Source organism: Mastomys coucha, unplaced genomic scaffold, assembly GCF_008632895.1.
Source record: "Mastomys coucha isolate ucsf_1 unplaced genomic scaffold, UCSF_Mcou_1 pScaffold19, whole genome shotgun sequence".
Lineage (NCBI taxonomy): Eukaryota > Metazoa > Chordata > Mammalia > Rodentia > Muridae > Mastomys > Mastomys coucha.
This window is the reverse complement of record NW_022196901.1, coordinates 15535663-15554301: the sequence shown is the minus strand read 5'-3', so window position 1 is coordinate 15554301 and position 18639 is coordinate 15535663. Positions and strand designations below refer to the sequence as shown.

General features: G+C 39.3%; 1 protein-coding gene across 1 annotated transcript in view; it reads left to right on the top strand.

Moving 5' to 3' along the window:
* Rsbn1l (round spermatid basic protein 1 like) overlaps nt 1-18639 on the top strand; it is a 69846-nt gene that overhangs the window by 42075 nt on the left and 9132 nt on the right. Inside the window, exons 4-6 of the mRNA XM_031380291.1 lie at nt 9527-9676; nt 11633-11775; nt 17008-17175. Of these exons, the coding sequence (XP_031236151.1) occupies nt 9527-9676; nt 11633-11775; nt 17008-17175 (461 nt within the window). The remainder of the gene's footprint in view (nt 1-9526; nt 9677-11632; nt 11776-17007; nt 17176-18639) is intronic.

The window sequence follows — 18639 nt, the reverse complement described above, 5'->3', positions numbered from 1 at the left end:
CTGCTAGGAATAGAACAAAATCTAATCCTCATCTCTGGCTTTTCTCCTCGCTCTGGTATATTCCTTCAGTTGATGTTCAAGATACATTTTGTACCTTACATATACTATATGTTCAAGATATAGTTTCTACCCCCAGTTCCCAGTAGCATATTTGGTGTGTATTCTGCAGCATACACTAGGATGGAAAATAGGACAATATTTAAATTTTAATGTATGTGTATGAGGTATCCCCTAATGTAGCATATTTGAGAATTGGAATTGAAATATCTTGAGAATGATAGAGCAGCAATAGAACATCCATTACTAGCCAACCAATTTAGTTTATTTCATTTTATCTTCTAAGAGTTTAGGAAAAATCAAAACTAAGAAATCAAATCAAATAAAAAAGTGTAGGTAACTGAGACTGTTGTCTTTAGAATGGGAGTGTCCTTAAGTACTGGGCTAATGAAACTGAAGTCCAAAAGATAACACAGTAGAGAAAAAGTGAGCACACTTTCTTTTTCTTTAAAGATTTATTAATTTATTTTATGTATATAAGTATACTATAGCTGTACAGATGGTTGTGAGCCATCATGTGGTTGCTGGGAATTGAACTCTGGACCTCTGCTTGCTCCGGCCCCACTCGCTGCAGCCTGTGAGCACACTTTCTTAGATCAGTTCTATTTCTAGTCTCTTGTTCTTCTAGATCTGTTCTGTTTTTGTTGTTTATTTATTCTGAAATAGGGACTCATGAAACATGGGGTGGCCTACCTAGTCTCTCACATAGCTAAAGCTGGAGTTAAATTCCTGGTCTCCTTACCCTACCTCCTGATTGCTGGCGTTACATGTGCTTAGCACACCTAGTTTTAAAAGCTGCGTTTCTTGACCTTATTCCTTCCAGGAATTGATTCCTCTTTACATAAATCTTATAGTGACGAATAGAGTGTACATAGAAGAGTATACACATTAGAGATGAATATTTAGAAAGTGTACAGACCCATTCAGTTCAAAACTGAAAGTGGCTAGAGGGCTTTCTTGAACTAGCCTTTAGCACTGCTCTGCTAATCTCAAGCCCCAACACATAAATATATACGGTTTTTTTTTTCGAGACAGGGTTTCTCTGTGTAGCCCTGGCTGTCCTGGAACTCACTCTGTAGACCAGGCTGGCCTCGAACTCAGAAATCTGCCTGCCTTTGTCTCCCAAGTGCTGGGATTAAAGGTGAGTGCCATCACTGCCCAGCAAATATGTACAGTTTTACAAAACTACTATTTCTTGTGTATGTGTGTGTAGAGTGTGTGTATGTGTACTGTGTGTGTGAAAGAGCCCATGGAGGTCAGAAGAGGCTGTTGGATCCCTCGTGCTAGTTGCACTTGGTTGTGAACTGCAATGTGGGTTCTGGGATTGAACCCCAGTCCTCTGAAAGAGCAGTAAATGCTCTTAACCATCAAGCCATTCTCCAGCCCACACATAAATATCCAGGTAACCATTATACTGAATTAAAACAAACATTTTTACATATTTTAAACTCAAATTTTTACATATTTTGAACTCATTTAATGATACATATATTGTTACCCTTTTCCATAAAATATTGTTTGTGAATCCATCTTGTAGATAGCAGTGTTCGTTTTCTTATTGCTGGGTAGCATTCCTTACTGTAAGTATCACTTACTAAGTATTGCTGGTACTTACTCTGAGTGGACTTCTGAGTTGTTTGTATTTTGGTGTTATTACAGCAGGGCTCTGTGGATACTTTTGTTCATGTGCTTGATGTGCACATATATCTTTGTTAAGGTAAACCTGTCATTTGACTATCAGTATGAAAAAGTGCACAGATACTTAGTTTTGATAGATTAATGACAATTTTTAAACTCTTGGTACCAGCTTGTATCGCAGTCAATGTGGACTACACTTTTGGTCCATCTCATTTCATTTAGTCATTGTAGGGACTTGCAGTACTAATTCTCTGTAGTTTAATTTTAATTTTTCTTTTTTTTTTAAAGATTTATTTATTATTTATTTATTATAAGTACACTGTAGCTATCTTCAGATGCACCAGAAGAGGGCATCAGATCTCATTATGGGTGGTTGTGAGCCACCATGTGGTTGCTGGGATTTGAACTCATGACCTTTAGAAGAGCAATCAGTGCTCTTACCTGCTGAGCCATCTCAGCAGCCCCCTTAATTTTTCTGATGACTGTGTGCCAGGTATCTTTTAAATATTTTTGTATAGTTAAATACTGTTTTTGGTACAGTTTTGTTTCACTCTTTCACCCATTTTTTTTTAACTTGCTTTTTTCCTAACTAGTAACTTAAAAAAAAGTGTATTGTAGATCAGACCTTTTGATCAGCCAAATAATACTCACTCGGTGTCTTGATTTATCATTCATAATGGCTTTTGATGCCTAAGAGTTAAGTTTAGTCTAATATATAATTTTCTTCAATTATGACTAATGTATTTTGTGTCCTATTTTAAAAATCTTTGCCTACCCCAAAGCCAATGACATATTTTTTGGAATTTTCTTCTGATAACTGCTTTTTCTTTTCTTTTTTTAAAAAAGATTTATTTATTTATATATGTATGAGTACACTGTAGTTGTACAGATGGCCATGAGCGATCATGTGGCTGCTGGGAATTGAACTCAGGATCTCTGCTTGCTCCTGCCCCACTCGCTTCGTTATATGTCTTCAGACACACCAGAAAAAGGCGTCAGATCTCATTACAGGTGGTTGTGAGTCACCATGTGGTTGCTGGGATCTGAACTCAGAACCTTCGGGAGAGCAGTCAGTGCTCTTACCCACTGAGCCATCTTGCCAGCCCCCCTGGAAACTGTTTTTTCTTGCACGTTTAAACCTAAACTTCATCTCAGATTGATTGCATAGCAGTATATAAAGATCAGGGTTCATCAAGGAATGGTAGGCATGCCTGTGATCTGAGTCCTCAGGAGGCTGAGGCAGGAAGATCACCAGTATTAGAATTAGCATGGACTACCTAGTGAAACCTTGTTTTTACAAATTCAGAACGTAAGCACGGTTGATAGTTGTAAATACAGCAGACATTCAGAAGACTTAGCATGGGCCCACTCCTTAGCACACCACGCTTTCTCCTTGTTCGTGAGTCAATTGATCAAATTCATGGGTTACTTCCTGGGCTTTTATTCTGTTGTTCTTTTTATTACTAATCACCAGGGAAATACATTCCAAACCATGGATCCATTTCACTCCATTTAGAATGAAACAAGGCCTGCCATTAATTTAAAAATGAGTTTTATTGAACTTATGGCTATTTAAAAAAATATAATGAATAAAGTGGCTGAGGAGATGTCTTAGGCCATAAGGTGCTTGCTGTGTAAGCATGAGGACCTGAAGTCTGTCTCTAGCACCCTCTCACCCCCACACCCAACCAAAAGCCCATGGCAGCAGAGCACTCCTGTGACTGTAGTGCCTGGGACTCAGAGACAGGAGGATCCTGGGCTATGCTAGCTAGCCAGTCTGGCCAGATTTCAAATTCCAGGTTCTGTGACAGACCGTGTCTCAGAAATTAGGGTGAAGAATGATTATGATTGAGGTAGGTCCCCCTCCCCCCCTGCCACTTTTATACCATTCATTTACTGGTCTTCTATTTGAAAGTATATGGCGTGGAATGGCTCCCCTTTTTGTCCCATGGTGGTTAGATTGCATCAGTAAGAATGTGGTGACCAGGGGCCTGGGGATAGCTTAGCAGGTAAAGCATTTAGTCAGGGTTTACTGCTGTGAAGAGACATCATGACCAAGGCAACTCTTATAAAAGACAACATTTAATTGAAGCTGGCTACTGGCTCTGAGACTCAGCCCATTATTATCCCGGAGGGAAGCCTTGTCCAGGCGGGCATGGTGCTGGAGGAGCTGAGAGTTCCATGTCTTGTTCTCAAAGCAGACAGGAGATGAATGTCTTCTGGGCAGCTAGGAGGAGGGTCCCAACGCTCACCCCCATAGTGACAGACTTCCTCCACCAAGGCCATACTTCCCAGTAGTGCCACTCCCTGGGGCAAGTATATTCAAACCACCATATAAAGGCATATGTCACCGAGCCCAACCTGAGTTTGATCCCTGGTACCTACACATTTGAAGGAGAGTCAACTCCCGTGGGTTCTACTGAGACTCTACAGTGTACACTTGTATGTACCTTGGCATATCTACACATGTTCTGATCCCTACCCCAAACTCCCCTTCCACGGACATACACACACTAAACAAATACAAATAAACAAACACATTTTTTAAAAAAGATTTATTTATTATTTATTTATTATAAGTACACTGTAACTGTCTTCAGACACACCAGAAGAGGGTGTCAGACCTCATTACGGATGGTTCTGAGCCACCATGTGGTTGCTGGGATTTGAACTCATGACCTTTGGAAGAACAATCGGTGCTCTTACCCGCTAAGCCATCTCTCCAGCCCCAACAAACAAATTTTAAAAAGTAATGTGATGAGCAACCCACTTACTAAAAGTAAGGTACTCTGTTCCCTAAACAGAGCAGTCCTGAGACAGAAGGATCCTCTGCCATACTCTGCCTCCTTAAGATCCAGCATTCAGGGCTGGCGAGATAGCTCAGCAGGTAAGAGCACCGACTGTTCTTCCAAAGGTCCTGAGTTCAAATCCCAGCAACCACATGGTGGCTCACAACTACCCATAATGAGATCTGACGCCCTCTTCTGGTGTGTCTGAAGACAGGTACAGTATACTTATTTATAATAATAAATCTTTGGGCCGGAGTGAGTGGGGTCTACAGGAATGAATAGCTGACAGGAGCGAGTGGGGTTGACCGGAGCGAGCAGAGGTCCTAAAAATTCAATTCCGAACAACCACATGAAGGCTTACAACTATCTGTACAGCTACCGTGTACTCACATACATAAAATAAATCTTAAAAAAAAAAAAAAATCCAGCATTTAACCTATATTTCTGTTTACTCTAAATTGAGCTGATAGAAAAGTTTATATGTGTGTGTCTTTTCATTTTTTTCTATATTTTTTTTAAAGATTTATTTATTTTATGTATATGAGTGCACGCTGTAGCTGTACAGATAGTTGTGAGCCTTCATCTGGTTGTTGGGAATTGACTTTTTATGATCTCTGCTTACTCCAGTCAATCCAGCTCGCTCCCATTGGCCCCTCGTTACTATAGACCCTGCTCGCTCTGGTCAACCCTGCTCGCTCTGGTCAACCCTGCTCGCTCTGGTCAACCCTGCTCGCTCTGGTCAACCCTGCTCGCTCTGGTCAACCCTGCTTGCTCTGGTCAACCCTGCTCGCTCTGGCCCAAAGATTTATTTATTATTATAAATAAGTACACTGTACCTGTCTTCAGACACACTAGAAGAGGGTGTCAGATCTCATTACGGGTTGTTGTGAGCCACCATGTGGTTGCTGGGATTTGAACTCAAAACCTTTGGAAGAGGCCAGGTGGTGGCGGCGCATGCCTTAATCCCAGCACTTGGGAGGCAGAAGCAGGCGGATTTCTGAGTTCCAGGCCAGCCTGGTCTACAGAGTGCATTCCAGGACAGCCAAGGCTACACAGAGAAACCCTATCTCGAAAAAAACAAACAAACAAAAAAAAACAAAAAAAAAAACCAAACCTTTGGAAGAGCAGTTGGTGTCTTATCCACTGAGCCATCTCACCAGCTCATGTGTGTCTTCTTAAAAAGTATTTTATAGATTACTATTCAGAAGAACTTTTAATGTCTTGAGGTGTTGATAGGGCACTGAAACAACTACAGATAAACAGATTTTGAAATAAAAAATACCTTTTGCATTCCTAGACCAAATACGTTTGGTTTATTTGTTATGAGCCTTCTCAGACATTTAGCATATATGGGAACCTCTAATGTAGAAAGATTTTTCTAAACTTATTTGATTATAGAAACCTAGTTTCAAGGAACATACTTTGGAACATAACCGGTTGTTTCATGTAAGCTATTTTTCATGTTCTAAACTCCCTCCTCCTCATTTTGCCCTCTTGTTGGAATGATCTTTCTATGTGATACGAAACAGCCTTGAGTACTGGGAACTCTTCGTTCATGATCTCATTTTAGAATGGCTGTGCTTTTGGTTTGTGTTAGGCAGGTGTTACAAGGATTGCTTTTTTTTTTCTTTTTAAAGATTTATTTATTTATATGTAAGTACACTCTAGCTGTCTTCAGACACTCCAGAAGAGGGCATCAAATCCCCTTACAGATGCTTGTGAGCTACCATGTGGTTGCTGGGATTTAAACTCAGGACCTTCAGAAGAGCAGTCGGTGCTCTTAACCAATCAGCCATTTCACCAGCCCAAGGATTGCTCTTTTGTCTAAAGATTATATGAGGAGAGGTGAATAGCTTTGTAGCTTACACAGTATTTCACATATTTTGTTAGTCTTTTTTAAAAACAGAGAGAATATAGGAGAGCAGTAAAGGGGCAGCCGTGATAATGTAGTTTTTAGAGAGGGGGGCTTCAGGGGAGAGTTAGAGGAAGCAGTGTGGAGTGGGGTGAGCTGGGAGCTTTGCTTATTTGCATGCTAGATACTCTACCAACTGAGTTTCATCCTGTGTTTCATTTGTAGTTTTGAATGAGTTAAGATGCTCGGCATTAGGCTGGAGAGATGGCTCAGCGGCTAAGAGCACTGACTGTTCTTCTAGAGGTCCTGAGTTCAAATCCCAGCAACCACATGGTGGCTCACAACCATCTGTAAGGGGATCTGATGCCCTCTTCTGGTGTGTGTCTGAAACAGCTACAGTGTACTCATATAAATTTAAAAAAAGAGAAAAGAAAAAAAAGATGCTCAGCATATTTTAAATCTGTTAATGTTATATATCTTCTAAATGGCACCATGTAAATACAGTTTTTTGCAAAAAATATATGACAATTCATTACACTTAGCATTCAGAAGCAAATAGTTACATCTCTTCTTGTTTGTTTGTTTTAGGTTAATTTTAAAAAAATGTGCCCGAAAAGTAATGGGTTGATGGCTTAATGAAGTAAATAGAAGTAATTATGCTGTACATCTGTTGTTAGGATTCGAGGGCTTCCACCTAAGGGCCTTTTTCTCTAATTAATGAATATATGGTTTTAGTTGCCAAGATTTTAGTAAAGACACAGTCTTCATAGAACATGTGTGCTACACCTTACCTGTGGGTTCTGTCTGCTGTGGTCTTAGTGATGGAGCACAGTGCTCTGGAGCCGCTGCAGCTGTGCCTGCCTGCTATTGTTCCTCCTCCATTCCAGATTTGTGGGCCTTAGCCTTTTGATGGGATCTGAAAGACTATTAAAATTACCTAAATTAGGAGTACATAGCTCCAGTGGGGAAGTTTTATGAGCCACAGTCTTGTGACATTTCTTTTAAAGATATTTAGAGAGTCTTCTGATCCTTATCTCTTCCTTTCTTGGGTCAGTCTTGCTAAGAACTGTCATAGGTAGTTTTTAGAGAATTGAGGTTTTATTTTCATGTGGTATTATTTAACTTTACTGTAGTGAGTAAATTTTGAATGTCACACTGTCACAGTAAAATGAAGGTCACTAGAATCAAGAACTATGTCTATTTTTATGAAAAGCACATGCATTTTGTTGTTTATTTGCCATCTGTATGTTTTTACCAAGAGGCAAATACTTTTTCATCATGAATATATCATTGTTAATACTTTATCATCATCAAAAAACTTCAAGTGACTTTTTCTACCTAATCCTAATTTTGTATGGATTTGTCATGGTGGGTTAAATGTTGCACTTCTTCATTTTAGTTTGGATAAAGTATTTTAGCCAGGTGGTGGTGGTGCATGCCTTTAATCCCAGCACTTGGGAGGCAGAGGCAGAGGCAGGTGGATTTCTGAGTTCGAGGCCAGCCTGGCCTACAGAGTGAGTTCCAGGACAGCCAGGGCTACATAGAGAAACTCTGTCTCGGAAAAAAGGAAGAAAAAAAAAACTTTTCGTTTTGTTTGTATAGGGTAGTGTTTCTCAGCCTTCCTGATGATGTAACCTCATGTTATGGTGACCCTAACCATAACATTATTTTGTTGCTGTTTCATAATTGTCATTTTGCTACTATTATAAATCAGGATGTAATATGCAGGATATATGATATGTGACTCTGAAGGGGGTCATGACCCACAGGTTGATATAGAGATGAAAGGACCTTTTACAAGAGAAAAAGATGAGACCCCGACTATAAAATGGAGAATAATTAAACATTTTGTGACTTGGGGTTTGGTTTGTTAGTCTGAGAAGTAAATTTTTAGTGAAAATGGAAAATTAAACTTGGAATACTTGTAAATAAACTTAATGTTGAGTATAATAAAAACTTAAAGAAGCAGTACTTGTTGATTATGATAAAAATAAAATTCTGATGTCAGTTATTCTAGCATTATGGAATATTTATTGTGTTTCTTAAACTATGTAGGTTGGATATGTTGATACTACGCTACTGCAGTTGTATAGGTTTATAACATCACAAAAGTTTGCCCATCTAGGATTGCCTGCATTGTAGACTTAGTTTAAACAAGGGTAGTCCTAGGCAAACTGATCAGTTGATCTTCTACATATGGTGGCCATAAAGTCTTACTTCAAAAAAAAAAGAATCATTGAAATTTTGCTCAAAATTTGTTAAGAAGGGAAGCCCCTTTTTAGTGTTTATATATTAAAAAATACTGTAGTTCTCTGAGGACTAAATTTAACATCCCATTGAAGATCCAGGTGTCAGTGACCGGAGGGGTTTAGGCTTCTTTGTTCTGGACATTTGGTCATCACACAGTGGTTAGCTAGATGAGCATTCTGCTTTCTTCTGCAGTCCGGGCTTAGAAGACAAGAGCAGGACTTTATGTGATCTTTGAAGTAAGCTCTTGATAGCAGAGGTGACTTTGTGCCTTAGGATTTCCCACTCTGAATTTCGGTCATTTCATTAGAGTTCATGATAGAAATGTGAACTGGCCTGTAGTTAAAATCTTGATCCAGAATGAAAGATAATCTTTGTCTTTTTGACATATAACCACTCATAATGGGGGTAATTTGACAATTGTCACTTTAGAAAATGGAGGTGTGTCATTTTAAATATTTTTAGTAGCAATTTGTATTAAACAACAGTTATGCTATTAGGAGATGGTGCAGAGAGTTATTTATACAGTGTTGTTTCTTTAAACTCTTCTGTTTTTTTTGTTTTGTTTTGTTTTTAAAGATAGGATTTCTCTATGTAACAGAGATTAAGGTATGTGCCACCAACCCGGCTCTTTGACTCTTTCAATGAGAAGTTTACAGAGAAAGAAATGGAAATTAGCTGGCTTGATTAGTTTTTTATATGTATACATACATATATATATATGTATACACATGTATTATATGTATACATACATGTATTGTAAATAATATATTACACATAATATGTTAATATATTAATATTTATGAATATTTATTAGCACTGTATTATTACAAGCTTCTTTTGTTTTTTTCTTGCCTTGTATTATGTTCTCGTAGTTTGAAATGATGCGATTCATTGTTATGCATCAGTAGCAAACACTTCATGTCTAACTTTTAATTAAATTCATGTCACTCAGGTAAAAAGAACATATTCTCATGGTACTTACAGAGCTGGCCCAATGCGACAGATCAGCTTGGTGGGAGCAGTTGATGAAGAAGTGGGAGATTACTTCCCTGACTTCCTTGACATGCTAGAGGCGTCGCCATTCTTAAAAGTAAGAGAGCGCCTGGGTGTCGCTTTTGGTTACAGTTGACGCCAATGTTAGCTCTTTAGAATTACCATGATTTTTGTTTTGTGTTGAGAAAGGGTTTCTCTGTACTCATGGTTGTCCTGGAATTCACTCTATAGACCAAATCACAGAGCTCTCTCTGCCTGCCTCTGCCTCTCTCCTGAGTGCTGAGATTAAAGGTCTGCACCACCATGCCACTACTTAAGTCAGGGGGAAGGAAGGAAACCGTGATCTTGTGTTATGAATATATCTCATGTCTCCATCTTCATTGTGATGGCAAAGTTAAATGGGACACCAGCAAGTACCATTGCCTGTTACTGCCCTGTGTGTGTCTTGTAGACTAAGCACAGGCAGATTTAAGAAGTGTATGAAGAATGCCTGTTAAACACTTTAAGCACAAAGGAGTGGTGGCCTAACACTGTGGGAAACTGGCCTGGGGAGTTGTACAGTTGTATAAAACATCAAGCTCATGCCCCATTATAGTCTATAAAAATTTATTCATTATTATTAGTCCATGTGGGGTAGGGCACATGTGCATGTGGCAGTCAGCAGACAACTTTGTGGAATCCCTTCTTTTTTTCTTTCCTTCCTTTTTTATGTGGAGTCTCATCTGTTTTTTCATATTTGCATGAGTTGTGGGCACTGAGCTCAGCTCTCTAGCTCTGTGTGCCCAGCAGGTAAGAACCTGCTGAGCTGCTGCACTCTTAAGATGGGTTACCTGGGGTAGCCCAGTGAGAGAGATCTCTGAACTGGGCAGGTAATTTTTTAATAATCAGCAATTTTAAGGTCAGTGTGAGCCTCCCCTGAAATGTAGGCCCTAGTCCACAGCAGAGTGTGAGACTAGTCTAAAACATAGGCATCATCTGTTTTCCCTTCTGCAAGACTGATTTTTCTGTCTTACGTGTTTATAGATCTTCTTACTTTCACTATATTCTGATTTTTTTTCCTTTATAGCTTTTAAACTTTCTTTTTCTTCCAGCTAGCTATATCAAGTACTTTGATTATAATCATTATTAAGTGATATTTTATAGAATGGTTGCTTCAAATCTTATTTTAAGCATTCTTTCTAGAGAAATTAGTTCTTTCAAAAGGGACTATGAGGTGATTAAAAAACACCATCATTCCATCATAGTGAACTTTTGATCTTCCTTCCATCTTCCCTCACTTTTAAATTTCAATTTAGTTTCTGCTTTAAGACCAGCAGCCTTTTCAAGAAACTACTGCCAGGTGGTGGCGGCACACACCTTTAATCCCAGCACTCAGGAGGCAGAGGAAGGTGGATTTCTGAATTGGAGGCCATCCTAGTTTACCGAGCAAGTTCCAGGACAGTCAGGGCTACAGAGAAACCAAAAACAAGAAACTACTAAACAAATATAAACACACATACACACACATATTTGATGTTGTATTTGATTATGATTTATTAAGGAACATTTAGTTTTCTTAAACTCAAATTTGTTTTCAAGGTTGTTGTGGAGACCACATGCTTGTTAGCCTCATTAGCCTGCATTTGTTAGAAAGAAGAGTGACAGATGCTGAGCACGGGGCCTCCCATCTCTAGGAGGGTGGCCCATGGGAGTGTGTTCTGAGCAGAATTGAAGCAGAACACATGACAAATAGGGATGTGTTAATATAGCATGTATTTCAGATGCTTAACTTGTGTATGAATTTATGTGTAAGGGAGGGACAATTTTTCTCTTCCTCCAGTCTCATTTTAGCTTTTTATTTATTAGTACATTGTAAGGATTCTTACAGGGAGAATTAGAGAGTATTTTTTAAAAATTATCAATCTGTTTCATGTTTTAATTTTTCCTTTTGAGATTATAATGTAATTATATTATTTTCCTACCCCCACCCATATATCCCTCCATGTGGTTTTTTTAATATGTTTTTGAAGATATATTTTGAAAATAATTAATTTATGTAATTGTTTATTTCTAGTGTACATTGCCATGGGGAACACTATCTAGTCTGAAATTAGAGAGTCGGAAAGATAGTGATGATGGTCCCATCATGTGGGTGCGTCCAGGAGAGCAGATGATCCCTGTGGCAGACATGCCAAAGTCACCCTTCAAAAGGAAAAGGTTTGTTGTACACATCTTTATCAGTGAGGATGGACTTGGTGTGCGTGTACGTGTGTATCTATTGTAGAAGAAAAAGTTTATAGTATAAGTTGAAGAAAATTCCAGATACAGGCCACATGTTAGTATTCTTGGTTATAAAACAGCACAGTTTTATAATACAGACGAGACATAAGCAAATGAAATAAATTACAACTAGGAGTTGAAAGATGTCACTCATACAGAGAAATTTTGGAATAAATTTAACAACTGTTCAGAGCTTATATTAAGAACTAAGCCTCCTTATGGGAGGATGTCAAGTAATACAAAGAACAGAAAATGCACTGTGCTTAGGATTGAGAAGAATTAGCAAGGGTCCTTTCAGCTGACAGTCTCAGTTGGATTTGTGCTCCTGGCACTGGAGAGAATGAGTTTAAAGTTTAAAAAGAGGAATGTCAAGGCACTCAGAGTTGTTGAAAATTACCATAAGACTCAAATAGATCAAATAGGGCAGTGGTGGCGCACACCTTTTATCTCAGCACTTGGGGGCAGAGGCAGGCGCAGCTCTGAGTTCAAGGCCAGTCTGGTCTACAGAGTGAGTTTCAGGGCATCCAAAAGTACATAGAGAAACCCTGTCTCGAATCTCCCCCCAAAAATAAAAGACTCAAATAGGTTATTGGAAGATGATAAAGCTCATAACTGTGAATATATTTACCATTTAATATATGACATGGATAAAATTATGTTTCTATCTTAAAGAAAATAGAGGCAGAGTGCCTCTATAGAAAAAGTTAGAGATTAAAGATAAACAGTTAAGTGCCACCATAAAACTTAGAAGCCTGAAAGAAATCTCAGCAACCCCAGAGGAAGCTAGCCACCCGGTGGCAGTACTGTTTGAGCAATAGGTCTCAACAGCCAAGTTCACAAGGATGGTTGATTGCATTAAAGTGGGGCAGACTTAAACTGATGCACTGAGGTGCTAATGAGAATACGTAAAAACCTAGTAGAAAAGTAACTGGCAAGTAGCTTTTATTTGAGAGAAAGGTAAATAGAGATTTCTGTTCAACATTTTGTCAACAAATAATAAAATAAGATTACAGGCTAATAGGCATATGAGGTAAGCTTTTTATATATCATTTATAGAAGAGGAAGCAGTTAGAGTTTTGTGAAAGTAATATCCAGTTGTGATCCCTTACCCTTGGGAAGATCTATCCTGAGAAATAAAAGCACTAGAAGCTACCATGTCGGGATGTTAATTGTGGCATTGTTTGTATTACAAAATTTAACAGGTCTCAATCTTCACCAGTAGGAAATGGTTAAATATATTTTAAGTATTCTTGTAAAAATATGGTAAAACTTTGTTTAAATCTAGAAGGGCACTTCTTTTGGTTACTTCATGGATTGCTGGGACAAAATACTTGACAGAGCAGTTTTAAGGAAAAAGGATTGTGTGTGTGCACGCGCACATGCGCGCGGTATGTAGTGAGCTAAATGTTTTAGGAGGGCACCCCATCACGACAGGGAAGGCATGACAGTAGAAGTGGGAGGCATTTGACCAATTCTGTCCACAGTCAGGAGCAGATAGGACTGCGTGCTCCGTGCAGTCCCCTTTAGAACTTAGGCTGCTGGAATGGCATCCCTTGCATACAGGGCGAGTCTTCCTTCCTCTGTTAGATCCCTCTGCAAGTTTCCTCCGAGATAGACCTAGATGTGTGCATTCTCTGTGATTACACATCCAGTTAAACTGACAAGATTAAACATTATAATATTCTGACATGTGAAAAGAGCAAAATGTAGGAAATTAATGCAGATGCAAAGGTCAAAAACGAGACTGAAATTCCTATACCTTACCAGTCGAGGCCTACAGTGACGCAGGGTGTCTTCTAAAGTCATCTGAAGACCAAGTCCTAATGTCCAGTGGCACCTGAACAAATAGCTAGGATCATGAAAAATAATGTCATGTTTTTTAAACAAAGTACTAAAGGTGCTCACTTATCTATCCAAACAAGGAACAAATGGCTGATGAGGTAAGACCAAGTAACTCTCCCTTTAGCTGCTATAAAACAACAGCTACTGCACTTTATTTTAGCTCGTAGGTTCCTTTTCTATGCTTGTCGGATGCTCTACGACAACATAGGGTCTTATTATATATTCTCAATTGGTCTCGAATTTGAGATTCTCATGCCTGAATCTCCTAAGTGCTAGAATTACAGGCTTGTATTACCATGTGTGCTTTATTATTCTTTTCATTATGAAAAAGAAAAGAAATGATCTGTGAATGTGTATTTGTGTTGATAGTGTGTTGGCTCATACTTGTGATCCCAGAATTCAGGAAGTTTAGGCAAGTAGATTATGACTTCAAGCATAAGGGATCAGGGCTTGTGAGTGGCTATATACTGAGTTCAAAATTACAAAAGATACTCTAGATCAAAAAACCAATATGATCTTTGTATATTAGACAGTGGTTAACACAGAAACTCACAACTGGTCAGAGTGTAGTGAATTTGTGTCAGGGGAGTACTCAACCCTAAATGGGACGTTAATAACACCCTTTTACCCACAAGGTCTTAGAAGAGTGGAAAAAGATTGTAAGAGCTAGAGATCAGAGAGGACCCCAGTGAGGTAGTATCTTCTGGAGATACAGGATTGCTGCATTCATGAACTCAGAATAACCTACAATAAGACTAGTACAAGATCAAGCCAGTTAACATTCTAGTACAGAGAGCCAGGGAGTCATGAGACCTGACTCCTAACTGAGGAACTGTTGGCAGCTGATAGCTTCTGAGGGAGGGAGAGGCCAGTTTTCTTTAAGGTTGTGGTCCCTGGTCATTGTTGTCCCAGAGGATGTTTTTGTACCCATGAGTATATGGGCAGTACAAAATAGTCTTGATGGATTTTTAAAAACAAAGACATAAAGTTGGAAAGAGGTAGGGATGTGGGGGAAACATCTGCAAGGAGTTATAGGGAGGAGTAGGAAGTGAATGTATCAAAATACATTGTATACATGTGTGACATTCTCAAAGAATTGTTAAGAATGTATTTCTAAAACTAAGTGTATTATGGAGAAAAGGTTAGAAAAATGTACTAAGTTAACTTTGTGATCAGAATTGGTGGTACAAGGGGAGGTAGTGGCATTTTCTGTAGATAACTAAAATGATTTGAATGATTACTTGGATTCTTTTCTTTTCTTTTCTTTTCTTTTTTTTTTTGTTTTGTTTTTGTTTTGTTTTGTTTTTGTTTTTGTTTTTTTTGAGACAGGGTTTCTCTGTGTAGCCCTGGCTGTCCTGGAGCTCACTCTGTAGACCAGGCTGGCCTGGAACTCAGAAATCCGCCTGCCTCTGCCTCCCAAGTGCTGGGATTAAAGGTGTGTGTCACCACCGCCCCGCTACTTGGATTATTTTAAGCAACAGAGCAGGGTCTGTAGTTAGATCACTTTTATTCTTAGAAGGTTCAGGTTCCATTCCCAGCACCTACCTGATGCTCAGAGCCATCCAGTGCCTCGGATCCTACACCCTTCTCTGACCTCTGAAGGCACCAGGTACACACACATGATGTATATACTACATATATGCAGGCAAAACATTCATGCACATGAAATGAATAAACTGAAATGAAAACTAAAACAAAAGAAGACAAGCGGTCCTCGAGTAAGTAAATGGTAGGTTTCTTGACTGGCAGGAACTCTTTTTGGCTTGTTACATAGTGTCTATTGCTTAGTAAATAAATAATGGATTCAATAAGTAAATTTCTATATTGGTAACAGTTGTAAAATTGTATTTTTCAGAGCTTATTAGTTTTTTCAATTTTTGAAAGATTACATAAAAAATTTTAAATTATGTGTTTATATTTGAGTATGTATCTGTGTGTGGGTATATATAGGTGCCTGTGGAGGACAGAGGTGTCCCATCTCTCTGGAGCTGGAGTTCCAGTGCTTCTGAGCCACCCAGCATGGACTCTGGAAACGGACCTCTGATCCCTTGCCAGAGTAATCAGTCCTGCCTTTTAACAATGCAGAACCATCTCTCCAGCCCTGGACCTGACAGCCCTGGCTGACCTGGAACTCACTGTGTAGACCAGGATGGCCTCAAATTCATAGGAATCCGCTTGCCTCAGCCTCCCTTCTGCTGGGATTAAGGCATGTGCCACCACCCCTGCTTGTTTCAGGATCTTAAGCAAGTTTAATCAGAGAGTCTGTTGCCAGGATAATGTAGACACAAACTTTTAGATGTAATTTAAAAGGGTTCACCAGTCCCTAGCACATTTCCTCTGTACTTCATGATTTATTGTCCATGGTATGTGGTGCTTCTGTGATCTGTTGCTGTCTAACTAATAACAGATATACATGCTACATATATGTTGAAAGATTTGAATGGGATATTAGCTAGAAGTCCACTAGCCTTCTATAGAAAGTGGTAGCCTGGTCTAACTTACTGACACAAATAGAATATTAATCACAAAGAGCAAAAAAGTGTATTACAGTCTGGTGAGCCTGATGCAGGCTGCAGAGCAGCAAACAGTAGAGTGGGGAGTTGGAGCGCAAGAATGACTCTCTGGAGGGCAACTGGGCAGAGGGACCCACTGTGGAGCAATCTGGAGTAGCAGCCACAAGCTACAGAGGAGGAAAAACAATAGCTCCTGGACAGCCTTGGCTTCCCCCTTCCCATTCTATAGACTAACAGGAGAGATCTCTCCGGTGTGCAAGGATAGTGGCTGATAGGCTCTGTGTGCTGATAAACTCTAGATGAGGAGTAGACTAGAGTCAGTGGAAGATTACTGTCTTGGAGAGCAGAGCTGTAAGCTTTCTTTCTGCCTCAGTAAACTGTTTGTGGAGTCACTGCCTAGGTTTTTGTTGTTAACCTCTCTCTCTCTCTCTCCCTTATTCTTTCTCATTAATTTGTTTATTATTATTTTTTGAATCTTTCTTTGAAATTCTCCTAAGGGTAGCAGCTTCATCTGTCACTGTAGTCTCCTTTAGTAGTCTCAATACCTATGTAGCACCTGGCCTTAAAGCATGTGTCATGATGCATTTAAAAGTCATCTGTTTGTTCTAGTATGCATTATATTAAATATGTGCACAGTCCTATACAAAGTAGCTCCAAAATTCCCAGACTAGGGAATTGATATGTGTACTTTTTGTTTGCCTTTATTCATTTTTAAAAGTAAACATCTCCTTTTGTCTGAAATTATGTCATTATGAAATATCTGGTAAGGAAACAAGCCCACAGCATGTAAATATAAATCTCTTTCTAAAAACAGAACTACCAATGAAATAAAAAACCTTCAGTATCTACCTCGAACCAGTGAGCCTCGGGAGATGCTGTTTGAAGACAGGACGAGAGCCCATGCGGATCACATAGGACAAGGCTTTGAACGACAGACCACCGCAGCTGTTGGAGTACTCAAGGCTGTGCACTGTGGACAGCGGTACATGCGACTACTGACTGTTTTGAGATTGATTATTTTGTGTGCATAGGTATTTTATCTGAATATCACATGTGTGTAGTACCTGCTAAGGTGCTCTGAAACTGGAATGTCAGACAACTGAGCACACAGTTGCTCACAGTCGTGCTGGGGATGGACTTAGATCCTCTGGGAGAACAGCCCGTGCTCTTAACTACTGACCCAATGCTCCAGGCTCTACTCTTGCTGTTTTTGGTTAGTGATGGTTGTACTAGGGCATGAACCCAGGGTCTTGTGCACATTAACCACTGTTATTTTATCACTATTTTTCTTTTTTTTTTTTTTAATTAAATTTAATTTCACTATTTTTGAGGCAGGATATTACTATGTACTATGACTGGCCTGGAACTCACTATGTAGATCAGGCTAGCCTCAAGTTCACAGAGATTCATTTGCCTCAGCCTCCCAAGTGCTGGAATTATGTATCCCATTTAAAATCAGTTAGGCTGGGCAATGGTGTCACTGTTAAAGGGAAAACTGGATTTACTTGTTTACTATACCCATTTTCAAATGTTGTCTCTGTTTACTTTGTTTTTTTGCTTATACTGTACACGGGAACACATTATGCAGGGCTGTAAGTTTAGTTAGTAAGTGGTAAGTCTAAGACTCGTTCCTCGTGTCTCTGCTTCTTCCTGTCTCTGACTGCCACAGTTTGAGGTTATAGTTGCAGGGGTTTATGCGGCCTTATTGCATGGGTGCTGGGATCCAAACTTGGGTCCTCAGCAGTAAGTGTTGTTACCTGCTGCACCAACTCCATAACTTCCAGAAAACAATTTTCATCCTTAAAATACTGTAAAAAAATTGTAGCTTTTAAGATTTTGCAAAAAGTGTTACTTAAAATTTCCATATAAAGAAATACTCTTTTTAAGGACTTTTAATGCAACATGCTCTTCATTAAAGAGAGATTGTAGTACTGCCTTATAAGTTAGAGTCTAGTGCTGTTTGCCACCATTTCTGTTAAACTGGGGAATGACTGCCTCTCTGCAGTTAGTCTGAGTCTTGGAGTAAGCTAGCCACTTTAAGCCCCACTGCTGGTTTTTAGTGTGTTAATATGGAAGATGGGAGGCAAGTGGTTTTGTTAGTACTGTAAGAGCCATACTAGTTGCTACCAGTGGTCCCTCCAAGGAGTAAGAACCTGTTTGGACCATGTGCAGGTCCCTGAAGCAGACTATTGCCTTGTCTGTTACAAGGTCGTGTGTCATCACTGTGTCTGGATGTGTACTGACACTAGGGAAGCTGCTGTTGTTTGTTTTATGTTCTGTGTTTTTATTAAGTATCAAAGTATCATTCTTTTATTCCTTTCTCTCTCTTTTTTCCTCCCTCCTGTCTTTCTTTTCTTGTTTTTCTTTTTAAAAATTTAATCATAGCCGGGCAGTGGTGGCACACGCCTTTAATCCCAGCACTTGGGAGGCAGAGGCAGGCGGATTT